At 47.5% G+C, this 20,495-nt stretch overlaps 1 protein-coding gene across 6 annotated transcripts in view; it reads left to right on the forward strand.

Moving 5' to 3' along the window:
• The window catches only part of ANKS1A (ankyrin repeat and sterile alpha motif domain containing 1A), a gene marked incomplete at its 5' end in the record, with an annotated part of 177,108 nt that overhangs the window by 76,139 nt on the left and 80,474 nt on the right, over window positions 1–20,495 (forward strand). For all 6 annotated transcript variants that reach the window (XM_081139616.1, XM_081139618.1, XM_081139619.1 and 3 more), the window contains 7 exons: window positions 3,434–3,730; window positions 4,453–4,528; window positions 4,805–4,906; window positions 5,005–5,106; window positions 6,533–6,729; window positions 10,081–10,173; window positions 15,536–15,653. In XM_081139616.1, coding sequence (XP_080995742.1) covers window positions 3,434–3,730; window positions 4,453–4,528; window positions 4,805–4,906; window positions 5,005–5,106; window positions 6,533–6,729; window positions 10,081–10,173; window positions 15,536–15,653 — 985 coding nt within the window. The remainder of the gene's footprint in view (window positions 1–3,433; window positions 3,731–4,452; window positions 4,529–4,804; window positions 4,907–5,004; window positions 5,107–6,532; window positions 6,730–10,080; window positions 10,174–15,535; window positions 15,654–20,495) is intronic.

A 20,495-nucleotide genomic window follows, 5' to 3' on the forward strand; every position in this document is an offset into this window, starting at 1 on the left:
GACTGTCCGTCAGTTTGCGTTTGTGTGCTGTCTCCTCGTTTCGGGGTATATGTTTCTGGCAGGGATGCCTCAGGAGGAATGCCATATCCCTCCTGTTGAGTGCACGGATGGGCAGTTTGTCTCCCTGAATGGTGATGAATGAGTGCCTGGTGGAGTGGGTGCCTTCTGGGTTAGTAAGCTTCTTAATAACAGTTTTCCTGGGCTGTAGCCTCTGAGGTGCTACCTTGGCAAGCCTGGGGTGGGGCTTATATTAGTTACTTTTAATTCCTAAATGAAGCCAGTTAGAGGACCACTGATCTAAGCTAACTTTCCACCCAGAGCCGGGACATCTCTGACCTAAAAGGTCGGCCATCTACCTCTTACTTTGTTTATGTTTGTTTGTTTGTTTCTCCTAGTAACAAACAGAATTAAGGCTTGGCATCCTCTTTCGGGATTCCGCTGATTTTTGGTTTCTTATGCTTGGTTGACATCTGTCTTCCTAAACCTTCTGGAGTCTGCCTTCCAGGGCGTTGCAGAACAAGTCGAACGCCTTCCACATGATGGACTCAGTCTGCACGTTTATCCTGTGTCTTCTAAATCTCAGGAGACCTGATTTGTCCTTTTGTCCCAGTTTTGTTTCAGTTTTCTCAAGCCTGTACCATTGTTGCTACAGAGAGCTGCAGCCCAGGTGTCCCTAACCTAGGTGTCTGTCAACAGCGAACAAGAGTGCAGTTGGGTGTAATCTCAGCACTGGGAGCTGATGGTTGTGAATGGTTCTAAGAGGAGAAAGGCTGTGGAAATGTTTCTGTATGATTTTCTGCTGCTTGTACTCTGTGTGTGTGTGTGTGGGGGGGTGTGTAAACGCATAAGTCTAATGGACTTACACATTGAATGGGGTCTCCAGATATAAAGGGTATGAGGGATCTTTTTTGCCTTAGAAGTACTGACCATACATAGCAAGGAAAATGAAAGTGGTCTCAAGATGGGCAGGAATGGAGTTTGTGCAAAGACTTTGGGGAAAATTGGGGTATTTCATCTCAGTCCCCTTCCTCAGTCCAGATTCATAGTAATACGATTCTGGGAACTCGAGGTGTTGTGAGCACCTATGCTGCAATTTGGAAGGTGTGGAAGAGAAGGGTTCCAGGTGGTTAGAAGTCTGTGTGCTTCTTGGAATCCCTCCCCTTCTTGTGGGTCCATGAATCAATATTTAGTGCCTTCCTGCCCTGATAGTTGTTAGGTTCAGGGGGAAACGGTAGTGAGAGCTCCTGGTGATGGCCTATGTTCAGTAGTGGAGAGGTGCTCACCACAGTCCTAAACTCAAGATTATCACAGTTATGAGACCATGTCTGGCCAGGCTGAAACATAAGAAAGATGCATCCTACACTGCATCTAAGCAGGACATCCTGGAGATGTGGTTAGGCCGTTTTAGCATGGGTGGGAAATTTGCCTGGCAGTGATCCAGACCTTGCCTTTTCAGCAAGGCAACTTTGTGGCAACTGCCTGCATTCTGGCAAAAACAAACAAACAGGGAAGACTTATTTTCTGCTGGATAGTTTAGAGTTTTGCAGTTGTTCAGGCCCTCATGGCATTCTCTTTTACAAAATCAAGGACAGATTATTCTGGTTGTTGGGAGACAACTTGGATATGAAAGAGACAACAGTATCTGTTTCCGAGTAAGCAAGATCTTCTGGACTGGAGTTTTAATAAGAATAAGCTGACTTTCTGGGCGCTTGCCACCATGCTGACCTTGAGATGTAAACCCTGATAACCCCCCTGAACTTCTTTGGGCTGCCGCTTGGCTGCAGGAGCGCTCTGCAGGGAGCTGCTGTGAGTTTTGTTGATGTGGCTGTCTTCTCATTATGAGGAGCTGGAGGGACTCTAGGTTTGCTCAGGGACTCATGCCATAGCTTCACAGCAGTGCGTGTTCCAAATGCATATCCTAAATGGTTGGTCTGGCTCAGGGAAACCCAAGGATTTCCCCTTCTCTCCAGACTTTCAGGTTGACATTGAGTTGCCCTTTGAGGAGGCCACTGCTAATTGGCTGTGTCTGTGGCCAGCGAGGGCTGCACACCTCTCATCTGCTGTTCTCCTGAACCTCTTTGAGCTCAGTGCCTGGTCCTCTGTTTATCTGTGTGCATTTATCTTGCATGTGGCTCCTGCTACCACCCTTTCTGTCCTTATTTCATTTTTAAAAGTTTCTTTGCTGTCCTTCTGGCCTTTTGGGGCCTTGCTCCCAGCAGCTCTGGATCTTTCTGGTACACTTGGTGTAGCTGGAAAAAATGATGCAGTCAAATGCCAGACCAAAAGCAGATGGAATTGCATGCATGTTTGGGTGACTTCTAGTCTGTTACATTTGATGTCATTAATTGAATAAAAGTAGTTGTGAAAACATTTAATTTTTACCTTTTGACCACTGAAAGGTGCATAATATTGACTTGCTGGACAAACCCTTTGTAAACTTTGTTTCCCTAAAGAAGCCTCCTGGGTGAATTCAGGAATCTCAAAATCTCATGGGAGAATTCTTTTCATCAGTGCTTCTAAAGTGGAAAGGGCATGGAAATCACTTTATTCCTGCTCGAATTGTACGTTGGCAGCTGTAGTAAAAGAAAGCATCAATGGAATAGTTAATAGTTTGCTTCTGACGGTTGAAAAAGCACAAACTTCTATTTTATCCCGGGTTCTCCCTTTAGTTTGAAGCAGCATTGGCTTCCAGGGCCGCGGGTGTCCATTTGAATTGATGGTGGTGGTACAGTTTTGAATATTTTGCACCTTTCACACAACATTCCGGTGTCTGATGGAATCTTTGTCGCATAGACACACTGTGGATGCTGCATGCATTGACTGGTGCAGGGTAGCATTTCCCCCCCCCCTTCCTTGGTGACTGACCTCAAGTGCCCCCTCCCCTGGAGATGGCTGTTGGCTGGTGTTGCGAGAGTGATTTTTGGTGCTCTGCTCTGTTACCTTCATTGTTGGCTGATTGATTTGCATGCAAGAAGCTAAGCAGATGACAAACTCTTCAGAAAAGCTTGTCTGTGAGGCAATGGATGGTCAACAAATCCAGAATCAGAACCACGGGGTTGACTAAATATAAATTGTAAAACCAGTTGAAGTTTAAAATGAGTCAACAGCAGCGATTTCTTGGCATTCATCTGCCAGGGCTTCTCCCAAGGCCTGCCATAGTCCCAGGCCACCTGCAGTCACCTCCTTCAGCACAGAGGAGACTGCAGGTGCTAGGTGGCTGCTCCCCTCTTGCAGCACCTGGGGAAGAGGGCTGGTTGGAGCAGTCAACCTTGTTCCCGGGGAGTACCTCTGGATTCTGACTGATTTCTGTTAGTCCCCAAGGATTACTGCTGTTTCTCTCATTTAAATTTCATTGGCTTTATGTGTGATTGTCCCAGTTGTAGGCCTGTCTGCCAGTCACCTTCCTGATGTGATCTGCTTGTTAACTCTTTAGAACAATGACAACGAGACGGCCCTGCATTGCGCGGCACAGTATGGCCACACGGAGGTGGTGAAGGTCCTCTTAGAGGAGCTCACAGACCCCACGATGCGCAACAACAAGTTCGAGACCCCTCTGGACCTGGCTGCGCTGTATGGGAGGCTGGAGGTGGTGAAGATGCTGCTCAATGCGCACCCCAACCTCTTGAGCTGCAACACTAAGAAGCACACGCCTCTGCACCTGGCGGCCAGGAATGGCCACAGGGCCGTGGTCCAGGTGCTCCTGGACGCGGGCATGGACAGCAACTACCAGGTAGCGGCCAGTAGATATCCTGGGCTCAGTGACTTAGTCGTTTCGGAAAAGGCACAGTGCGTGCTGCTGGGCTGTCTCTTACTGAGCACATTCACACCGCGTGTCAGACGCTTCCATTTGTTGGCTCATTTTACTGGGAGGCTTAAGAGACCAATAAACTCCCCAGTGAGTATGTTATTTTTTGTTTCTTTTCAGGGATAATATGTAGTTATTATTCCCTGAAAAGATGTGATCATAGATAAGCTCTGGAAATTAGAAACGTTTCATTATCTTCCTGTACCCGTGTCCTCACGGCCACCATTTAGCACCGCCAAAGCCCCATCAGCTTGATTTTGCCAACAGGAGACAGCATTTCCCTTGGTGGTTTGCTTTCTCCGTTCAGGCGAGTGACTATTCCTCAGGCTTCGCACTGACCAAGCCACACTCATTACTCCGTCCACCCAGGAAGGTGGAGTTTTGAGGAGTCTTACCCATCAGTGACTCCAAGGGTAACTTAGTCGTGTGTGGCCTGCTGATGGCACAGCAAACACCCATGACAGACAGGCCACACTCGTGGTTTTGGAATCTAGACAAGAAAAATGGGAAAGATAATGACAGAGGGCTGTGTGGTTTATTTATTTTCCTGTCCCTTCTTGTCTCTGTCCCGTTTGTCGTGTGTGGCCACGCGAAACCCAGGCCACTGTTCTGATGACACCCGCTCTGCGCTCTTGTTTGCTTTCCAGACGGAGAAGGGCAGTGCTTTGCATGAGGCCGCTTTGTTTGGCAAGACCGATGTGGTGCACATCCTGCTGGCCGCAGGTGAGGTCGGCAGTGCTCTTGTCTGCACGCATGCCAGGCTGGGACTCTTCCTGGCCTCCCCAGAGGGGACTTTGCTGGCTGCTATTGAACCCAATGTATGTATGTCTCTACTGATTGATTGCAAGTGTGCGAATTGTTCATGAACAGCTGGATTAAATGCTTTGGATGAAAAATGTTGGATGTGCGGCTGGGAGCATTAGGTGTCCTGGAATTTGACCCTCTTTGAGGCTGACTTGAAAATGCTCACCCCACTGGTCCACCTGGTTGCCTTTCTAGGAATTGATGTCAACATAAAAGATAACCGTGGACTGACTGCCCTAGACACTGTCCGGGAACTGCCTTCGCAGAAGAGCCAGCAGATAGCAGCACTTATTGAAGGTATCAGTCCACCTCCCCTTCAGGGGCACCAAGGACACGCTGGCCAGACCAAGGCGTTTGTATATGGTGCAGCTTTTTGTTGTTGTCTTTCCATGTAGATCACATGACCGGAAAAAGAAGTGCAAAAGAGATGGATAAAACTCCCACACCCCAGCCTCCTCTCATCTCCAGTGTGGACGCCATATCCCAGAAGTCTCAGGGTAAGGCGGCTTTGCTTTGGAGGGGCTCTCAGCTTGAAGAGTTGGACATTCTTTGGCAGAATGGAAAATCTTTATTTAAGTAATAATTTCAGGGAGTTAGGAGGACTTAAGTGCGTATTCACAGTCCTTTTTTCCCGACTGTATGAAGCTGTGCTGGACACCACGTAGGCCTTTGGCAGCAGAAACCATCTTTCCTACTTTATTTCACTCTCTGCTTCCCCAGTTGCTCCGTAAGGTCAGGATGTGTAGCAGGCAGGATAATCTCAAGATGAATTCAAATCTTAGTGGAACCTTTTCCTAACTCACACTCTAGTGTCTTGAGCATAGTTGGCTCGTGAGCATAGTAAATGTTGTTTGTTTTTTATTTCAGAGAGAGGAAGGGAGAGGGAGAGAGAGAGAAACATCAATGATGAGAGAGTCATTGATCGGCTGCCTCCTATGCGCCCCCTACTGGTGATTGAGCCCAAAACCCGGCACGTGCCCTGACCAGGAATCAAACCCTGACCTCCTGGTTCATAGGTCGGCGCTCAACCACTGAGCCACACCGGCTGGGCAAGCATAGTAAGTGTTTAATGAGCGTCATGTGGTTGGTAGGTGTATATGTGCAGATCTGGGTGATGCATCACCTGGCCAATAGATGTGGTCTAGGTGCTCCATTACTGCCAGGATCCACCTTTTCAGATTTACTGCTCAGCCTTTTGGGTCCTTGGTATGATGAGTGAGAAAGACAAAATACCAGGCACGGCCAAGCATGGCTCAGAGATTGAGCATCGACCTAGGATCCAGGCGATCAGGGTTCGATTCCTGGTCAGGGCACATGCCTGGGTTGTGGGCTCGATCAGTGACTCTCTCATCATTGATGTTTCTGTCTCTCTCTCTCCCCCTCCCTTCCTCTCTCTGAAATCAATAAAGATATAAAAAAAAAAATTTTTTAAAAGAAAGACACCTTCCCCAGACACAAATCACAATAAAGAAGGCTAAACGGAACACAGCCAGACACTGAGCAGGGAAGGGGTTTTTCAGGAGCGCAGGGATACAGGGTTAAAGGCGCTCAGTCTGCCTTCCCGTGGAGTCCGCACCTTCCTCCCCGTCACTTTTTTTCTGACTCTAATCTACTGGGAACGGAGTTAGTAGTTCCCTCAGCTCTTAGCGTTCAGTGGTTTTACAGTTAGTTTTGACTCTTTGCAAGCAACCCAGAGATCCCTGGGTTTTCCATATTGAGTAGAGGAAAATCCCTCCACTCCTCAGGTGTGAAGAGCAGTGAAGCCTATTTATTTCTGCTCGTGAGCAGGCCCTCATTCGTTGTCCTGCTCTGGACCAGCGTTTGCCAGTTCAGGCATTGCACAGGCTCCAGGTTGTCGTGGAGCTTGCAAATCCCAGACTCTGCTCTTTTGTTGACCCTCCTGCCCTCTGCCCTCCTCCCCAGGTGACGTGGAGAAAGCAGTGACTGAACTGGTCATCGATTTTGACACAAATGCTGAAGAGGAGGGGCCCTACGAGGCGCTATACAATGCTGTCTCCTGCCACTCGCTGGACAGCATGGCCAGTGGGCGATCATCTGACCGGGACTCTGTGAGCAAGGAGGCCGAGGCTGCGAGCATGAAAGCTGCTGGAGTGAGGCCGGTACGTGGCTGGGGCTTCAGCATCCTGGGCTCTTGGAGTCCTGGGGAGAGGGGTGCCCCTTGTGCCAGCTCGCACAGAGGCCTGTTGTGGGCTCTGTGAGGCATTTCTTGCTCAGTGCACTTAAACTGCACAGGCCGCATTGAGGTAGAATTTTGGTTTTTCCAATTTCAGTGTAACCTGTTTGCATCTTTTTATTACTCCTTGGCCTTAGAGCACCTTACAGCGTTTCGTTTCTATTTGGCCTTAATGCTGCTCTGTGTTTGGGTCCGTGTTTTCTCTGAGAGCAGTCCCGGCGGCGGAAGAGCTTGTGGAAATGAGTTCCTGTCCACCCGCATTCCCGCGCACCTCCCACACCCTCAGAATTACCGTGCGAGCTGGTGGATTTCCGTATCAGCAGGGCTGCGGCAAGGTTCAGTCCCACAGCGCATGTAGTGTGTGGCATTTCTGTTTTCCCAGAAATAACCCCTCTAGCCATTGAAGTAATAGCATGAGGACAGTCCTGAATTTTTCCTTCTCAGGCCCCTCTTCCTGTCTCACTGCTGCTTTGTCTGATGAGTGCTTCTGCTTCTGCCTCAGATACTGTTCTCCAGCCGCCTTACCCCATTTTCTCCTGGGGTTTTACTGCGAACCTGAGCTGACTCGGTTCCCATGGACCTTCCTGTATTGTCGACACAGTAATTTGAGGTTTTGAGCCCGGGCGTTTACTAAACTGGCATTGTTCTAATGGGATCCCAGTGTAATCCCACCTTGAGGCGTATTTCCACATGTGTATTATTTCTTCCTGTTGGAGAGGCTGGCTTTCCCTTGGGCTGGATCTGCTGGTGACCATTTGGATGGCCCTTTGGCTGCTAGGTGATGCTACTAGGTGGTGCTGGTAGATGCTGCTGCTAGGTGCTGCTGGGTGATGTTGCTAGGTGATGCTACTAGGTGGTGTGCTAGGTGATGCTACTGGGTGGTGCTGCAAGGTGATGTTGCCAGATGGTGCTGCTAGGTGATGTTGCCAGGTGCTGTTGCCAGCTGGTACTGCCAGGTGGTGCTGCCAGGTGATGCTGCCAGGTGGTGCTGCTAGGTGATGCTGCCAGGTGGTGCTTCCAGATGATGCTATTAGGTGATGTTGCCAGGTGATGCTGCTAGATGGTGCTGCCAGGTGATGCTGCCAGGTGATGCTTGGGCTTCTCAGGTGCGCCTTGGGTGTGGGCTGATGCTGCTTGGTATTCTTTTGTGTTAGGCTCCTTGCCCTGTCCTGGAACAGACCCCACAGTTCTGAGTGGAGTTTGAAAAGTCCGGCTAGTCTTGTGGTAGCCCACCAGAGAGGGTGTGTTCAAGGAATGTGGTGAAGCAAGTGCCCGTGCTGAGCTCCTCGAGCATAGTGGCTCTGTAGACAGAACTAGTTTTTTTCTACTTCTTTTCACTGTTAGGAACAAACAAATTAAGCAAATCCACCTTGGAGGAAGGCTTTGTTTTCAGTGGTACTTACATGTGATGCCCATTAGAGGGAGCTAGAGGCCTGGCAAGAAGAGCACAGGGTTCCTGCAGGAAGCTTGGCATAACCGAGTTCCTGTGGGGCTTGGCCACTCATTTAGTCTCTTTGTTCCATCTTCCTCTGGAAATCCAGCCTCCTTTGGTCCTTCTAAGTAGAAACTGACGCACTTTGTGTGTGTGCTCTGCCATTTTCATTTGAGTATGTTGTGGCTGTGCCACCTCCTTGGCCCTTGGTAATTAACTGTGGCTGCCAGACTGTTCTACGTCTTGTAAACACCGCGGATGGTGTGTATAAATCAGCTCTGTACTTCCAGGCCCCAGGCCAAGCTTTGACATTAGAGAAAAGAGGACCACGCTTCTCTTTCCTGCCTGTGTCCCTGGTGCTCGCTTCTGCACAGGCTCCTTCAGATGCCAAGCCCTCCAGGAGGGCCTTTGTTGTGTTTCTTCTTGTTTTTCCTTGGCTGTTTGTGTTCCAGGGTTGGGTAACTGGTGTAGATTATGAGCCTGCTGCTTTTTCTATCTCCCTTTACCAGGTGGCACCTCTAGGGCAAAGAAGGGTGGGGAAATGAGACAGTGGAAATCTCATCTAAATTGCTTTGTTTGGTTTGAATGTACAAACCTCTGTCGAAGTTGTTGCCATTGAGTGCCATCTGGTTCCAGGGACTGAAAATGGCTGACTTGTTGAGATGTAATACCTAGCAGTGAAGCATGTTTTAACAGAGAGCTGGGTGCCAAATGCTGACCAACCCTGGCGGCTCCTGAAACATGAAAACCATCTTTCCTCGCAGATCTCTCCCAGGCTCTCCCAGACTCAACACTGACATGACTTAAATACTCCTGTTCTAGCAGCACAGTGAACTAACTAACCTGCAGGCCAATTCCTGATCACGTTACCACTGCCTTCCCCATAGAACACTGATGATCAGGCTTTGGAATAGAAACGACGTTGAAAGTGTTGTGGGCACAGTGACAAACCGCTCTTCATTGTTCTTTCATCAGGGACCACTCCGTGTGTTTCTGAAAGTGTCTGCCTGTGATGTCACTAACCTCTCTCCAGTGAGTGTTGCTCCAGGGCAGGGCTGGCAAACTAGGTCCACAAACAGCTTCCTCTGTTTGCGAATAAAGTTTAACAGGAGCACAGCCACGCTCACTGGTTTGCCTATTTTCTGTGGCTACTTTTTTACCACAGTGGCAGCGCTGACTGCAACGCCTAAAATATTTACTCTATGGCCCTTTAAGAAAAGGCTTGCCAGCCCCACTCTAGGATGGGGAACTGACTAGTGTTATTTCTTTAAATGGACTGCGGTGAGATAGGGTTTTCATATGCTAATGATATGCAATAGTAATCTTTGGAGAGGGGGTGGTGAGGCTCAGACCAGTTTGAGCTTCTGCTGAGAAATGGGGATGGCATCCAAGTGTGAGCAGGAGTGGGTGCTTCTGTCCTTGGTACTTTCCTCATTACTTCCTTAAGCACTTTGGTTTGTTGGAGCTCTTTGACAAGCTGATTCTTTGGACTCCTTTTACTGGAAGCCAGCTTAGATTTTCCTAGTGTTTCATGCGTCAGTCTTATGATGGATGTGTTCCGACCGGGCAGGTCTGTGTTTCCGGTGCTGATATTTCTCACTGTGGTCAAGGACAGGAAAGAGGGGCTTATCATCTCCACTATAAACACCAAAAAGCTAAGCGCATGTGACTTGAAGTGTGTTTGTGTGCCGCGTTTTATCTGTACAGATTCTAGACCTTGACTTTGGTCTTGCAGGAGAGGGCTTTGCATTCTTCTTTTCATTTCCAAGGGCTAAGGTAAGAATAAACCAAAAAGTTAGATACTTAAAAAAAGAGGCAGTGAACTACTTCTTTTCTCGTCTGCAGAGGGAACGGCCACCGCCTCCAGCAAAGCCCCCGCCCGATGACGAGGAGGAAGACCGCATGGACCAGAAGCATTTTCCCCTGCCCGCCCCCGAGGTACAGGGTCAGGGCCTGTTCCCATTGCTGAAGTGTGATTTGCTGGAAAGTGCATCCGTGTGTCCTTCGGGACAACTTCGCTTCTCCTTTCTCTTCACCTCTCTGGATTAATACATTTGGATTGTGTGTCTCAGTAATCTGGAACAAGGCCTTTCAGATTTACTCAGAAGTCCTAAGCACAGAATGTTAATGGCGCTCCCTAGCGGACAGGCCGGCCACTGCCCTCCCTGCCCTGAGCAGAGCGAGCACACATGTTGTCCTGGCGCAGATGCACTCACCGGTCACACTTTTTGCTTTTGCACCTGGGCTGTCTTTTGATACAAAATCTAGAGTACTCTAGTCACCGTTCCTCGGACTGCATCGCATGAATAGGCTTTGCTGGTTTGCCCCAAACAGCTTATTTCTGTTTTTGCATTTTCCTTCTTCATTTCACATGAGTCTGCACGAGGACCAGCATGGAGAATGTGACAGAATGTGACCAAGGAGGGAAGTGGGGGTGGGAGGTGAGGGGAGTCAAAGAAGGTGATTTTAAAAGAATAGTCACTTTTTAAAAAAGAAATGTTATCATGAGGCAAATAGTTCAATCTTCTCACTTAGGCTTATGAAGAAGATTGTATTTTCCTTGAGCTTTCATTTTCCAGATGCTCCTTTAACTCTTCCTACCATTTAGAGAATTTATTGAGTATTTATTTAAAATATTACATAATTTCAATAGTTTATTTTGTGGTTTATTCAGTGCCTTAGTTTTCTTTAATTTAAAAATCAGCTAATATAAACTAGTCAAAGAAGTCTCATTCCGTTATCCCTAGAAGTAGATGTTAATTTTTTTCACAGTATCAGCATGGACCATCCAGGGAAATGAGTTCTTTTGTTTAATATAAATGTATAGAACTAGAAGGATGGCTTTAGTTTCACAAAACATATAAATGCAAGGAATCCCTTTTAAGAATGTAAGTCATTGTAGGAGATAGGAGACGATTTCTATACTACATACAAACTCTGTCCTTATTTCTTTCTATCCCTTAATTACAAAATGCTAATTATCATGTCTCAGCTTAAGGGGTCTCTGTCGTCGTAGCCTCTAGGGTGATGGTACATTGGAGCAGATGCACGTACGTGCAGCCAGTCCCTGCATGTTCTCATGTAGAGGTTTGCCTCATCCCTCCCTTTCTACAAGAAGAAACCTGGTAATATGGAGCATGTTCAGCTGGGGATGGGGTCTCTGTAAATGTCTTATGCTGCCTCTTTAACAGGGACTTGAATTAAAATTCTTAATGCCCAAGGATAAGGGCAAGGCTCTTAAAGAAGTGTCGGATAATCACTTCCTTTTCCCCCAAGACTTTGTAGAGCAGACAGTTTGGTGATAATACAGTGTCAAGAGGTGGGGGAGAAATCTCCACATTGCCCTCCTGGATGGGAGACTCTGTCAGAGAGATGTCTTCTAGGGCTTGCTTCGGAATAGCCTGGAATGTTGGGTCAGCTGGACCACCAGAGTCAGTGTTCGGAAGACCGTGAGAACCCTGGCATTGCTTGCTCAGTGATGGTTATAAGTGCATGAATATAGAGACGATATGGTCTGGGTCATTGGCCTTTTAATCATCAAGGCAGTTTCTGCTTGCTGTGGTCTGAATGAGTGTCTTCCCCAAAAGTGGACTTTTTTTGTTGTTTTACTCTAGTCTTCACCATTTTATTTCTTATACTCAAAGCTTTACTACCCTAAACCTTATCTCCTAGGAGCCAGTGACTTCATCCAAGTTTAGACTTTTGTATTTGGCCAGCAGTCTACTCCAGTGTTTGTGTCCTGTTCCTGAGGCTTGTCATTGTCAGGTGACCTGTGGAAGCCTTTAAGGAAGCTGAGTATACCTGGCTCCAGGAGAGCTTATCAGAGCAATGAGCAGATCATGAAACTGGTCATTTAAACACGTACACGTGTATATGCACACAGGCTCTGTAGATGTTTTTGCCCCACCAGGTGGGCTTCCAGCTGCACCCGGCTGACCGTGCACCATCCTGTGCTCAGATGTGCCAAATGTTCATGGGAAGTTGCAGCTGCTGTGGTGTCTCTTCCCAGAAAGCTGCCCACACCCCAACTGGCCATTCCATTGTCACAGTTTGGTGGTAGTAGCTTTTCTCTGCAGCAAAAATGTTGCTTTTCATATAGTGGAGAATGGGGGGGGGGCGGGGGGGTGCTTTGATTTATTGCCAGCCCTGGAAGAAGGGAAAAAAGATTAGTAATTTTGTAAAGAGCAGAATCCTTTGGGTTGAAAATCTGTTATTGCTGCATTCACTCTGACACAGGGCTTCCCGAGTGGGAGCTAGGAAGCTCAGAGTAAAGCAGTTTATTGCTTTATTGTGAGATTTTAATCCCATAGCTGGCAGAGGTCAGGACGAAGCAAAAATATCACCCTGAGAGTTGTCTGGGTATGAGTGGGGGACTCTCAGATATCTGGAGGGAAAGAGTTCTAAATTGGATGGAGAAATTGTACCTCCCAGAAAAGAAAAAAGTGAGGCCAGCTTGGTCCAGAATCAGGAAATGAATTTTATGGCCCTGGCTCTGCTGGGAGCTCTCTGTGGAACCTTGGCCAGTCCCTAGACCTCTCTGGGAACTGGGTTTTGTCATCTGCAGAATGAAAGAGCTGGAACTAGGTACTCTCTAGCTGAGACTTAACGGTTTGGGCCCCTTCCAGCTCTGACATTTGCTGATTCTCTGCCCCCAGGTGTCGTGCACAAAGCCAGGCGCGGAGTGAACTCAGGTCTGATTTCCAGGTGGAAGTCAGCAGTCCGGTCCTGCGGGAAGGAAGGCTGTGATGGGCCTGGCGTCCAAGCTGTCGGCCCTCTCAGAGGCGTGCCCGGGGCTACACGAGAGCCGATGCTGTGGCAGGACAGGCTGAATCAGGCTTCCAGGGCTCTGCCTAGGTGAAAGCCTTGGGTGTGTAAACCTGCAGGACACAGGTTCCTGTCTGCAAAGCCTGTGGTATTAAGTTGACGCTGAATGAACTGCTTAATGGCCCCTCTTTGTTCCCTTAATTGTGTTCCTAGGAAGAGGCAAAGGAATAAGTAATATGGGCAAATGGCTCGTTGTAATGAAATAGCTTTTAGCTCCCAGGCGGCTTCCAGTAAGTGGAGGTTCCTGCTGGGATGCGCAGAATTTTGGACGGAGGCTCTCATTCAGCCTTTGGAGTGGCAGCCTTGTTAACAAACTGGAGCGCAGGCTCTCGTTTCATCTGAGGCTTCGAGTATCCTTGCTGTCTCCTCTGGGTGAGCTGTGCCTCCAAGAAGCAAACCTGTGATGAATCACAACCCGATTTGTGTCAGTGAGCTGTGTGACAAGTCAGTGAAGGAGGAGGTTTCTGTGTGGGCCAAAGAATCCCGTTCATAAGGAGCCGTGTGTAAGGTGGACTGGGAATGCACCCTCATTCACAATATATACTCGTCCAAGAGAAACTGCTTGCTCGGGAGACTTTGTGCTTTGGTTTGCTCTCCTAATAGCTGGTGTGTGATTGTTCTTACTTTGCCTGTGAAACAGTTTTATTCTTAGGACAGATGAGCCAGAATTACCCTCTGACGCAAGGGTCTCCCTTCTCTCTCTCTCGGGGTGGCCGTAGCACTAATCCTGGTGTTTGTGGCTTGGTTCGAGCTCAGCTGCTCTGGCTCCACAACTGTGGCCACCAGGCCCTTGGCTGACCCAATTAGTTGGCAGGTGTAGGAGCCAGCTTTGAGCCAGTTCCTTCGTCAGAGACCCCTGGCTGCCTGGGCCAGGGCTTTCTCAGCCGACAGAGCTGCCTTTTCTGTACTGAAGTGCATACTGCCTCGCCACTCGACTGCGTTCAGAACAAGGGGGTGGAATTAACTTAAAATGTATTGTCATAAATGTGGTAGGAGCGGGCTTTGGGAAATCCTTCCTTAGCACCCCAGGGCCTGTGAAGAAAGGCTCACAGAAATAGAGGACTCACCGAGCACTTTGTTTCTAGTGCCTGTCGGTCCTCCAGCCTGGGTGGGCCTCGTGCGTATCAGGAGAGAGACACGGAGTAGGACGCCTTTGTGCACCGCTCCGCTGCAGGGTGGCATATCCACAGAAAAGAGATCATGCAGGACACGGTGGCGATGGGAGAGGCAAGGGGAGGGAGACCTTGGATTTTGTTTTACCCTTTTTGAAGGGTAAAATAAGGTAAGGAAAAGGGAGCGCTTTAATCAGAGCCATCGCCACGTGGGGCCCGGTGCATGTCCACGGAGGCAGTTGTGATCCCGGGGGCACTTGCATTATTTCCTTCTCTTCCCTTCCTCCCCCCCTCTCAGGTGACAGAGGAACCAGTAGTCTCAGACTTGTCCAACGTAACCCTTTTGGGTTATAGCCACTTGCATGAAAAGTCCTGTGGTGTTTTTGTTGCTGGAAAGGGGACCTGGCCCTGAGCGGGTCTGCCTAGGGCCAGCGGGTAGTGTGTGGGTTCTTGACTTCGTGCAGGAAAAATTTCACAGCACGAGCCCAGGTGAATTTTGGAGGATGTTTATTAAACCTGGGGACAGTGACATCCAGAAAGATCTGGGGAAATGAGCCTAGGCTGGGCTGCTTTGGCTCATTAAGGAGTCAGAGAAGCCTGGCCGGGCGTGGCTCAGCGGTTGAGCGTCGACCTATGATCCAGGAGATCGAGGTTCAATTCCCAGTCAGGGCACATGCCCAGATTGTGGGCTCGATCCCCAGTGGGGGGCGTGCAGGCGGCAGCCGATCAGTGATTCTCTCTCATCATTGATGTTTCTCTCTTTCTCTCCCTCTCCCTTCCTCTCTCTGAAATCAATAAAGATATATTTTTTTAAAAAAAGAAAAGAAAAAAGAGAAAAGGGGGCCTTGGGGACAGGTTCAGCGGGTTTGCCGGGGCCGAGCTGCCACTGCCCATTGCTGCCCTGGTTGCAAGCCTTGCGGGGTCCCTTAGAGTTTAGGAGATGCAAGCCTGTGGGGGAGGAAAAAGGTGCAGGCGAGCTCTGGGCACAGGGAAAACATACTGGGTCCTTTGTCTTTAGGCTTTTATCTCTTTCTTCCAGGTGGAATTCTTAGGGGAGGTCTCAAGGTGGGTTTCAGCAGAACATTCATCAGTTTTTTAGGTGTGCCCTTTCGGGATTGTGGTCTCCACTGATTGGTCAGTGCCAAGGCAAGGAGTCATTAGTCCTGGTGCTGGTCCTGGTATCACCCACCTGGTTTTGCTGCTTTCCTGGGCCTGGAGCCAAAACACAGCTGAGGCCTAGATGTTATCTCTAAGGAGGTGACCTGCACCTAGCTGTAAATTGCTCTCCAGTTTATTCAGCCGTCTGCCTCAGTTTCCCTGTTCACGTGTCCTGGCTGACTGGCCTGTCTCATTTTCCCTCTTAGGTCTGCGTGAGAGGCCGGGTTCAGGGGAGCTCAGCCAGGGAGGAGGAGGAGCATCCTTACGAGCTGTTGTTAACAGCAGAAACAAAGAAGCTGGCTGCAGTGGACGGAAAGACAAAAGGTACACCCCCCCCACCCCCACCCCCACCCCCGGCAGAAACAGCTCTGAAAGCATCTGTACAGTTTGTGATGCTGGGTGGAAGGAGATGATGGTGTTCCTGGCAGCCTGGTGGCCTTTCGTTCTCGGGTTGGATTCTCTTGCCACCTTTCTACACACAAGCAAGGGAAAGGTTAGGTCAGGCCTGGTGTGCACAGAGATGGAGAGGCTGCCAGTGTTGTGGCAGAGATGGATTTGGGGTCTCAAGCCATAAACCCTCAAGTTAACGCTGCAGGAAAACGAGCCCACAAGTCAGTCCCTTTGGGTCCAGGCTGATGGTACAGACTCTGCTTTGAGTATTGACCTCAGAGTGAGGCGCTCCTGGGGAGGGGCAGTGATTGGCTGCCACCAGGTAACTAGAGTGCTCTGTCGCCTTGGCCTACTTTCATTGCCGCTGCAAATTCAGCTTCCTCTGTGAGGGAGTGAGCGCTGTGGGACAGGATCCAGCCACGCCTGTAAACGCAGTCACCACAGAGGTGAGTGCGCCCTGCGGACAGAGGTCCTGTGACCTCTCCCGAGGAAGAACAGGAAGGGCAGGGCACTTTCTGCCGCAGTGTGAGGGACCTCTGTGGCCTCTCCTCTACTCCCTGTAGCTTGCAGGGACGAGGCCCTTCAAGGATGTTTTCTGTGCCTCCTTCCATTCCTAAGACAGCCCATGGTTCAGGTAAGTGGGGGATGCGAGGGTTTCTTTTGAACCACCCTTTGTGAGACCTGTCAGAAGGTCAGGGAGGCAAAGAGAGTGTGTGCCTATGTGGATGACCTTGTGGATCTTAACTTTAAAGGTCCTCTTTAAAAGGTTTCTCTCTGGTATGCAGGAACTTTGTGGGCTTTTAAATTTTGCTTTGTTTTGTTTTCTGGTTTCCATTTGGAGCTTTTTTTTTAAAAAAAGATTATCATTTAGATACAGTAAAATTCACCCTTTTGTGTATAGTTCTGTAAGTTTTGACAAATATAGTCATATAACTGCTAACATAATCAAGATAAAGAACAGCTTCATCACAGCAAAAAAATTCTCTGTGCCCCTTTGTAGTCACTCCTGCACCGTTTTCTTACGCCTGGCAGTCACTGCTCTGATGTCTGTCCCAATAATTTTGCCTTTTCTAGAATGTTACATAAGTGGAGTCACACAGTATAAACCCTTTGAGTCTGGTCCCTTTCACTTAGCAGCACTCATCCATGTTGTTGCATATGTCAGTAATTTGTGCCTTTTCATTGCTGAGTAGTATTCCTTTGTATGGATGTACCACAGTTTATCCAGTCTCTAGTTGAGAGACATTTGCTTCATTTACAGTTTGGGGAAATTACAAAGAAAGCTATTATGAACATTTGCATACAGATTTTTGTGTTAACATAGGTTTTATTTCTCTTGGGTAACCAGTAGCAATGGGATGACTGGGTCCTAGGTAAATATATGTTTAAGTTTATAAGAAATTGTCAAACCATTTCCAGAGTGGTTGTACCATTTTGCATTCCCATCAGCAGATGTTATATATCCTCCCTGGTGCTTAATATTGTCAGGTTTTAAAATTAACCATTCCAATAGGTGTATTGTGGTATTTCATTGTGAATTTAATTTGCGTTGCCCTAAAGACCAATGACTTTGAGTATTAATGTAATTATTTACCATCCTTATACCTAAAAAAGTGTCTGTTTATATCTTTCGCTCATTTTAAAAACTTGGGTTGTTTGAGTTGTAAGTGCTTTTTATATATGTTTTGGACAAAAGTCCTTTATCAGTTCTATGATTTTCTCCTGGTCTGTGATTTATCTTTTTTTTAGTCGTCACCCAAGGATATTTTTTCCATTGATTTTTTTTAAGAGAGAGAGGGAGGGAAGGAGGGAGGGAAGTTGGGGGGGGAGAGAGAGAAACATCACTGTGAGAGAGACCCATGGATTGGTTGCCTCCTGCATGTGGCCCGACCAGAGCCGGGGATCAAAGTGCAACCCTGGTATGTGCCCTTGACCGGGAATCGAACCCACGACCCTTCAGTGCGTGGGCCAATGCTCCAACCACTAAGGCACACTGACCAAGGCTGATTTATCTTTTTATTCCCTGAGCAGTGTCTTTTGAAGAGCAGGGTTTCTTAATTTTGATGAAGTTTAATAATTTTAATCTTTTTTAAATGGATAAGGTAACAAATATTTTTCTAGAAATTTTATAGCTTTAGGTATTACATTTAGGTCTATGATTCATTTTGAGTTAATTTTTGTATATGGTGTGAGGTGTGGGTGGAGATTTTTTGCCATTTTGTTCTTCCTCAAAATTATTTTAGATATTCTAGTTCCTGGATCTTTCCATTCAAAAAGTTAGAATCCACTTGTTGATTTCTACAAAAAGTCCTGCTGGAATGTCTTTTGAGATTGTGTTGAATCTATAGAGCACTTTGGGAAGAATTGATATCTTCATGTATTGAGTCTTCCAGTCCTGTGGTAGATTTTTAATTAAAACAGAGAGTGGAGTCCAGCCCCGATGCCTTTGCTGATCATTTAATTATAAAGCCATACTGAAATTAATAGAGAGCAAGTAGTTAATTTAATGCTCTGTTTGAAAGTAGTTCTAGGCAAGGGAAGAATCAGCACCATGGAGGAAGAGGGTTCCAATTCTTTCTCTCTCAAAGGCTTGGTCTGGAACTCCAACAGGATAGTGGGCCCAACCTTTGGAAGGAAGAACAAGGGAAAGTCTGTGAACTTTATAGATGGGGCCAGTCTGCTTGGCTGCCAGGTGCCCTTGGTAGGGATTTCCTTTCCCTAGATGAAAAGCTCCAAATTAAGGGGGGAGCTCACTGCCAAGGAGAACATCAGCCTCACCTCTAGGCCTCCTGTGCTGTGCCTCTTCCAGCTCTGCAGTGCTGGCTAACAGTGAGAGTGGGTGGCCCGGGCAGCGGAGTTAACAGCCACAGGGTGGGGGCGGGGGTGCCTGCCTCCAGGCTGGCTGCTGGGATCACTCAAACAGCTTCCAGACAAAGGAGTTGTGACATTAAATATGAAATCAGACTCTGCCAGCTTCTCAGTAGCCTGGAAGGAATGCCCGCCAGGGTTGGTAAAAGGGAGGCAAATCATTTTCCACTAATGTCATGATCTTAGGAAGCTCTTATGAATTAATTTATCAGTTTTCAAAAGGCCATATTAATGAGACTACCAGGGCTTTCAGACCTCCTTACTGTATAGTTCAAGAAATTACAATGTAAGGGGTGGGATGGGAGATTTTTATTTTGTTATTTTGTTTTGTTTTGTTAACCCTCACCTGAGGATATTTTTCCACTGACTTTTAGAGAGTAGAAAGGGGAGGGAGGAGGAAGGGAGGGAGGCAGAGAGAGAGGGAGAGAAAGAGAGAGAAACATTGATGTGACAGAGACACATCGATTGGTTGCCTCCCTCATGAGCCTGGCGGGCTGGGGATCAAACCTGCAACCCAGGTATGTGCCCTTGACCGGGAATCGAACTTGCAACCCTTTGGTGTGAGGGCTGACACTAACCACCGAGCCACATGGGCCAGGGCAGATTTTTTTAAATTACATTTTAAAATTTAAATTTTAAATTACATTTGTATTAGCACACTGGGGAAAACATTGACCAAATACAGAAGTGAATACAAATAAGATGCTCAGGTTCTCCTCCCTCTGCTGCTCACAGTTGCCAGAGGCGACCACGGTGTGTGCTCCAGGCCATTTGCCACCTTTACACAAAAGGGACTGTGTGAGATTGTTGTTTATTTTTAACCTGAAATGGGATCATTTTACAAATGGTTTTGCTAATTTGGATGTTTGTGCTTTTTTACCTTATCTATAGATTATGGCTACAGTTTTTTCTTAGATCTTAAAAATCTACCTTATTCTTTTTAATGGTTGTTAAATAACATCCCATGACTCATTTTTCTGTTCTCCATCGGGGGATGTTTCAGTTGCCTCCAGTATTTCTCTGTCATGAGTTATGCTGCTGTGGACGTTCCGTACACATATGCTTATGTGCTTGTAAGAGTATTTCTTTTTTTTCTTTTTTTTAATATATATTGATTTCAGAGAGAGGAGAGGGAGAGAGATGGAAACATTAATGATGAGAGAGCCATTGATCAGCTGCCTCCTGCACACCCGTGACTGGGCATCGAGCCTGCAACCCGGGCATGTGCCCTGACCGGGAATCGAACCCCGATCACCTGGATCCTAGGTCAATGCTCCACCGCTGAGCCAGGCCGGCCGGGCATAAGACCATTTCTTACAAGACACTGGTAGAAAGCGGATTGGCCGGTCAGAGTAGGTGCACGTCTGCACCTGTTGGCAGAGCTGCAGTACCTCCCTTCAGTGTTGAGCGAGCACTTTCCCCCCAGACCTTCGCCAGCACGTGATTCCTTGGATGGGTTTCAACATAAGCAAGGAAAGTGTCTTTTGAAATTGGTATTTGCATCATTAGTGAAATTGAGTATCTTGTCGATTAGTGTTATATATTTTGTCTACGAGTTGCCTATGGTTTGTTTTTTTCCTACTTAGAAACTATTGGTTGGGGAAACACTTCATGTAAAGACTGATAACATTTTGCCAAAATGATACTCAGAGGAAAGTTTATACCCTTAAATGTATTTGTTAAAAAACAAGAAAGACTAAACCTTAACCAAGAGAAAGTAGCAGAGAGTAATTAATAAGATAAAAGCAGATCGTATACTTCACATACTTAATGGTATGCATGGTACACCTCAGTTAAAGGAAAAACAAAAGCAGAATAATGAAGTGGAAAAAAACCAATAGACTGGATCATTACAATGCAAATGTGCTTATTTCTTAAAAGATATCTGACAGTTCTGATCAAGGAGAG

The sequence above is a fragment of the Miniopterus schreibersii genome (assembly GCF_964146895.1).
Source record: "Miniopterus schreibersii genome assembly, chromosome: 6".
NCBI lineage: Eukaryota > Metazoa > Chordata > Mammalia > Chiroptera > Miniopteridae > Miniopterus > Miniopterus schreibersii.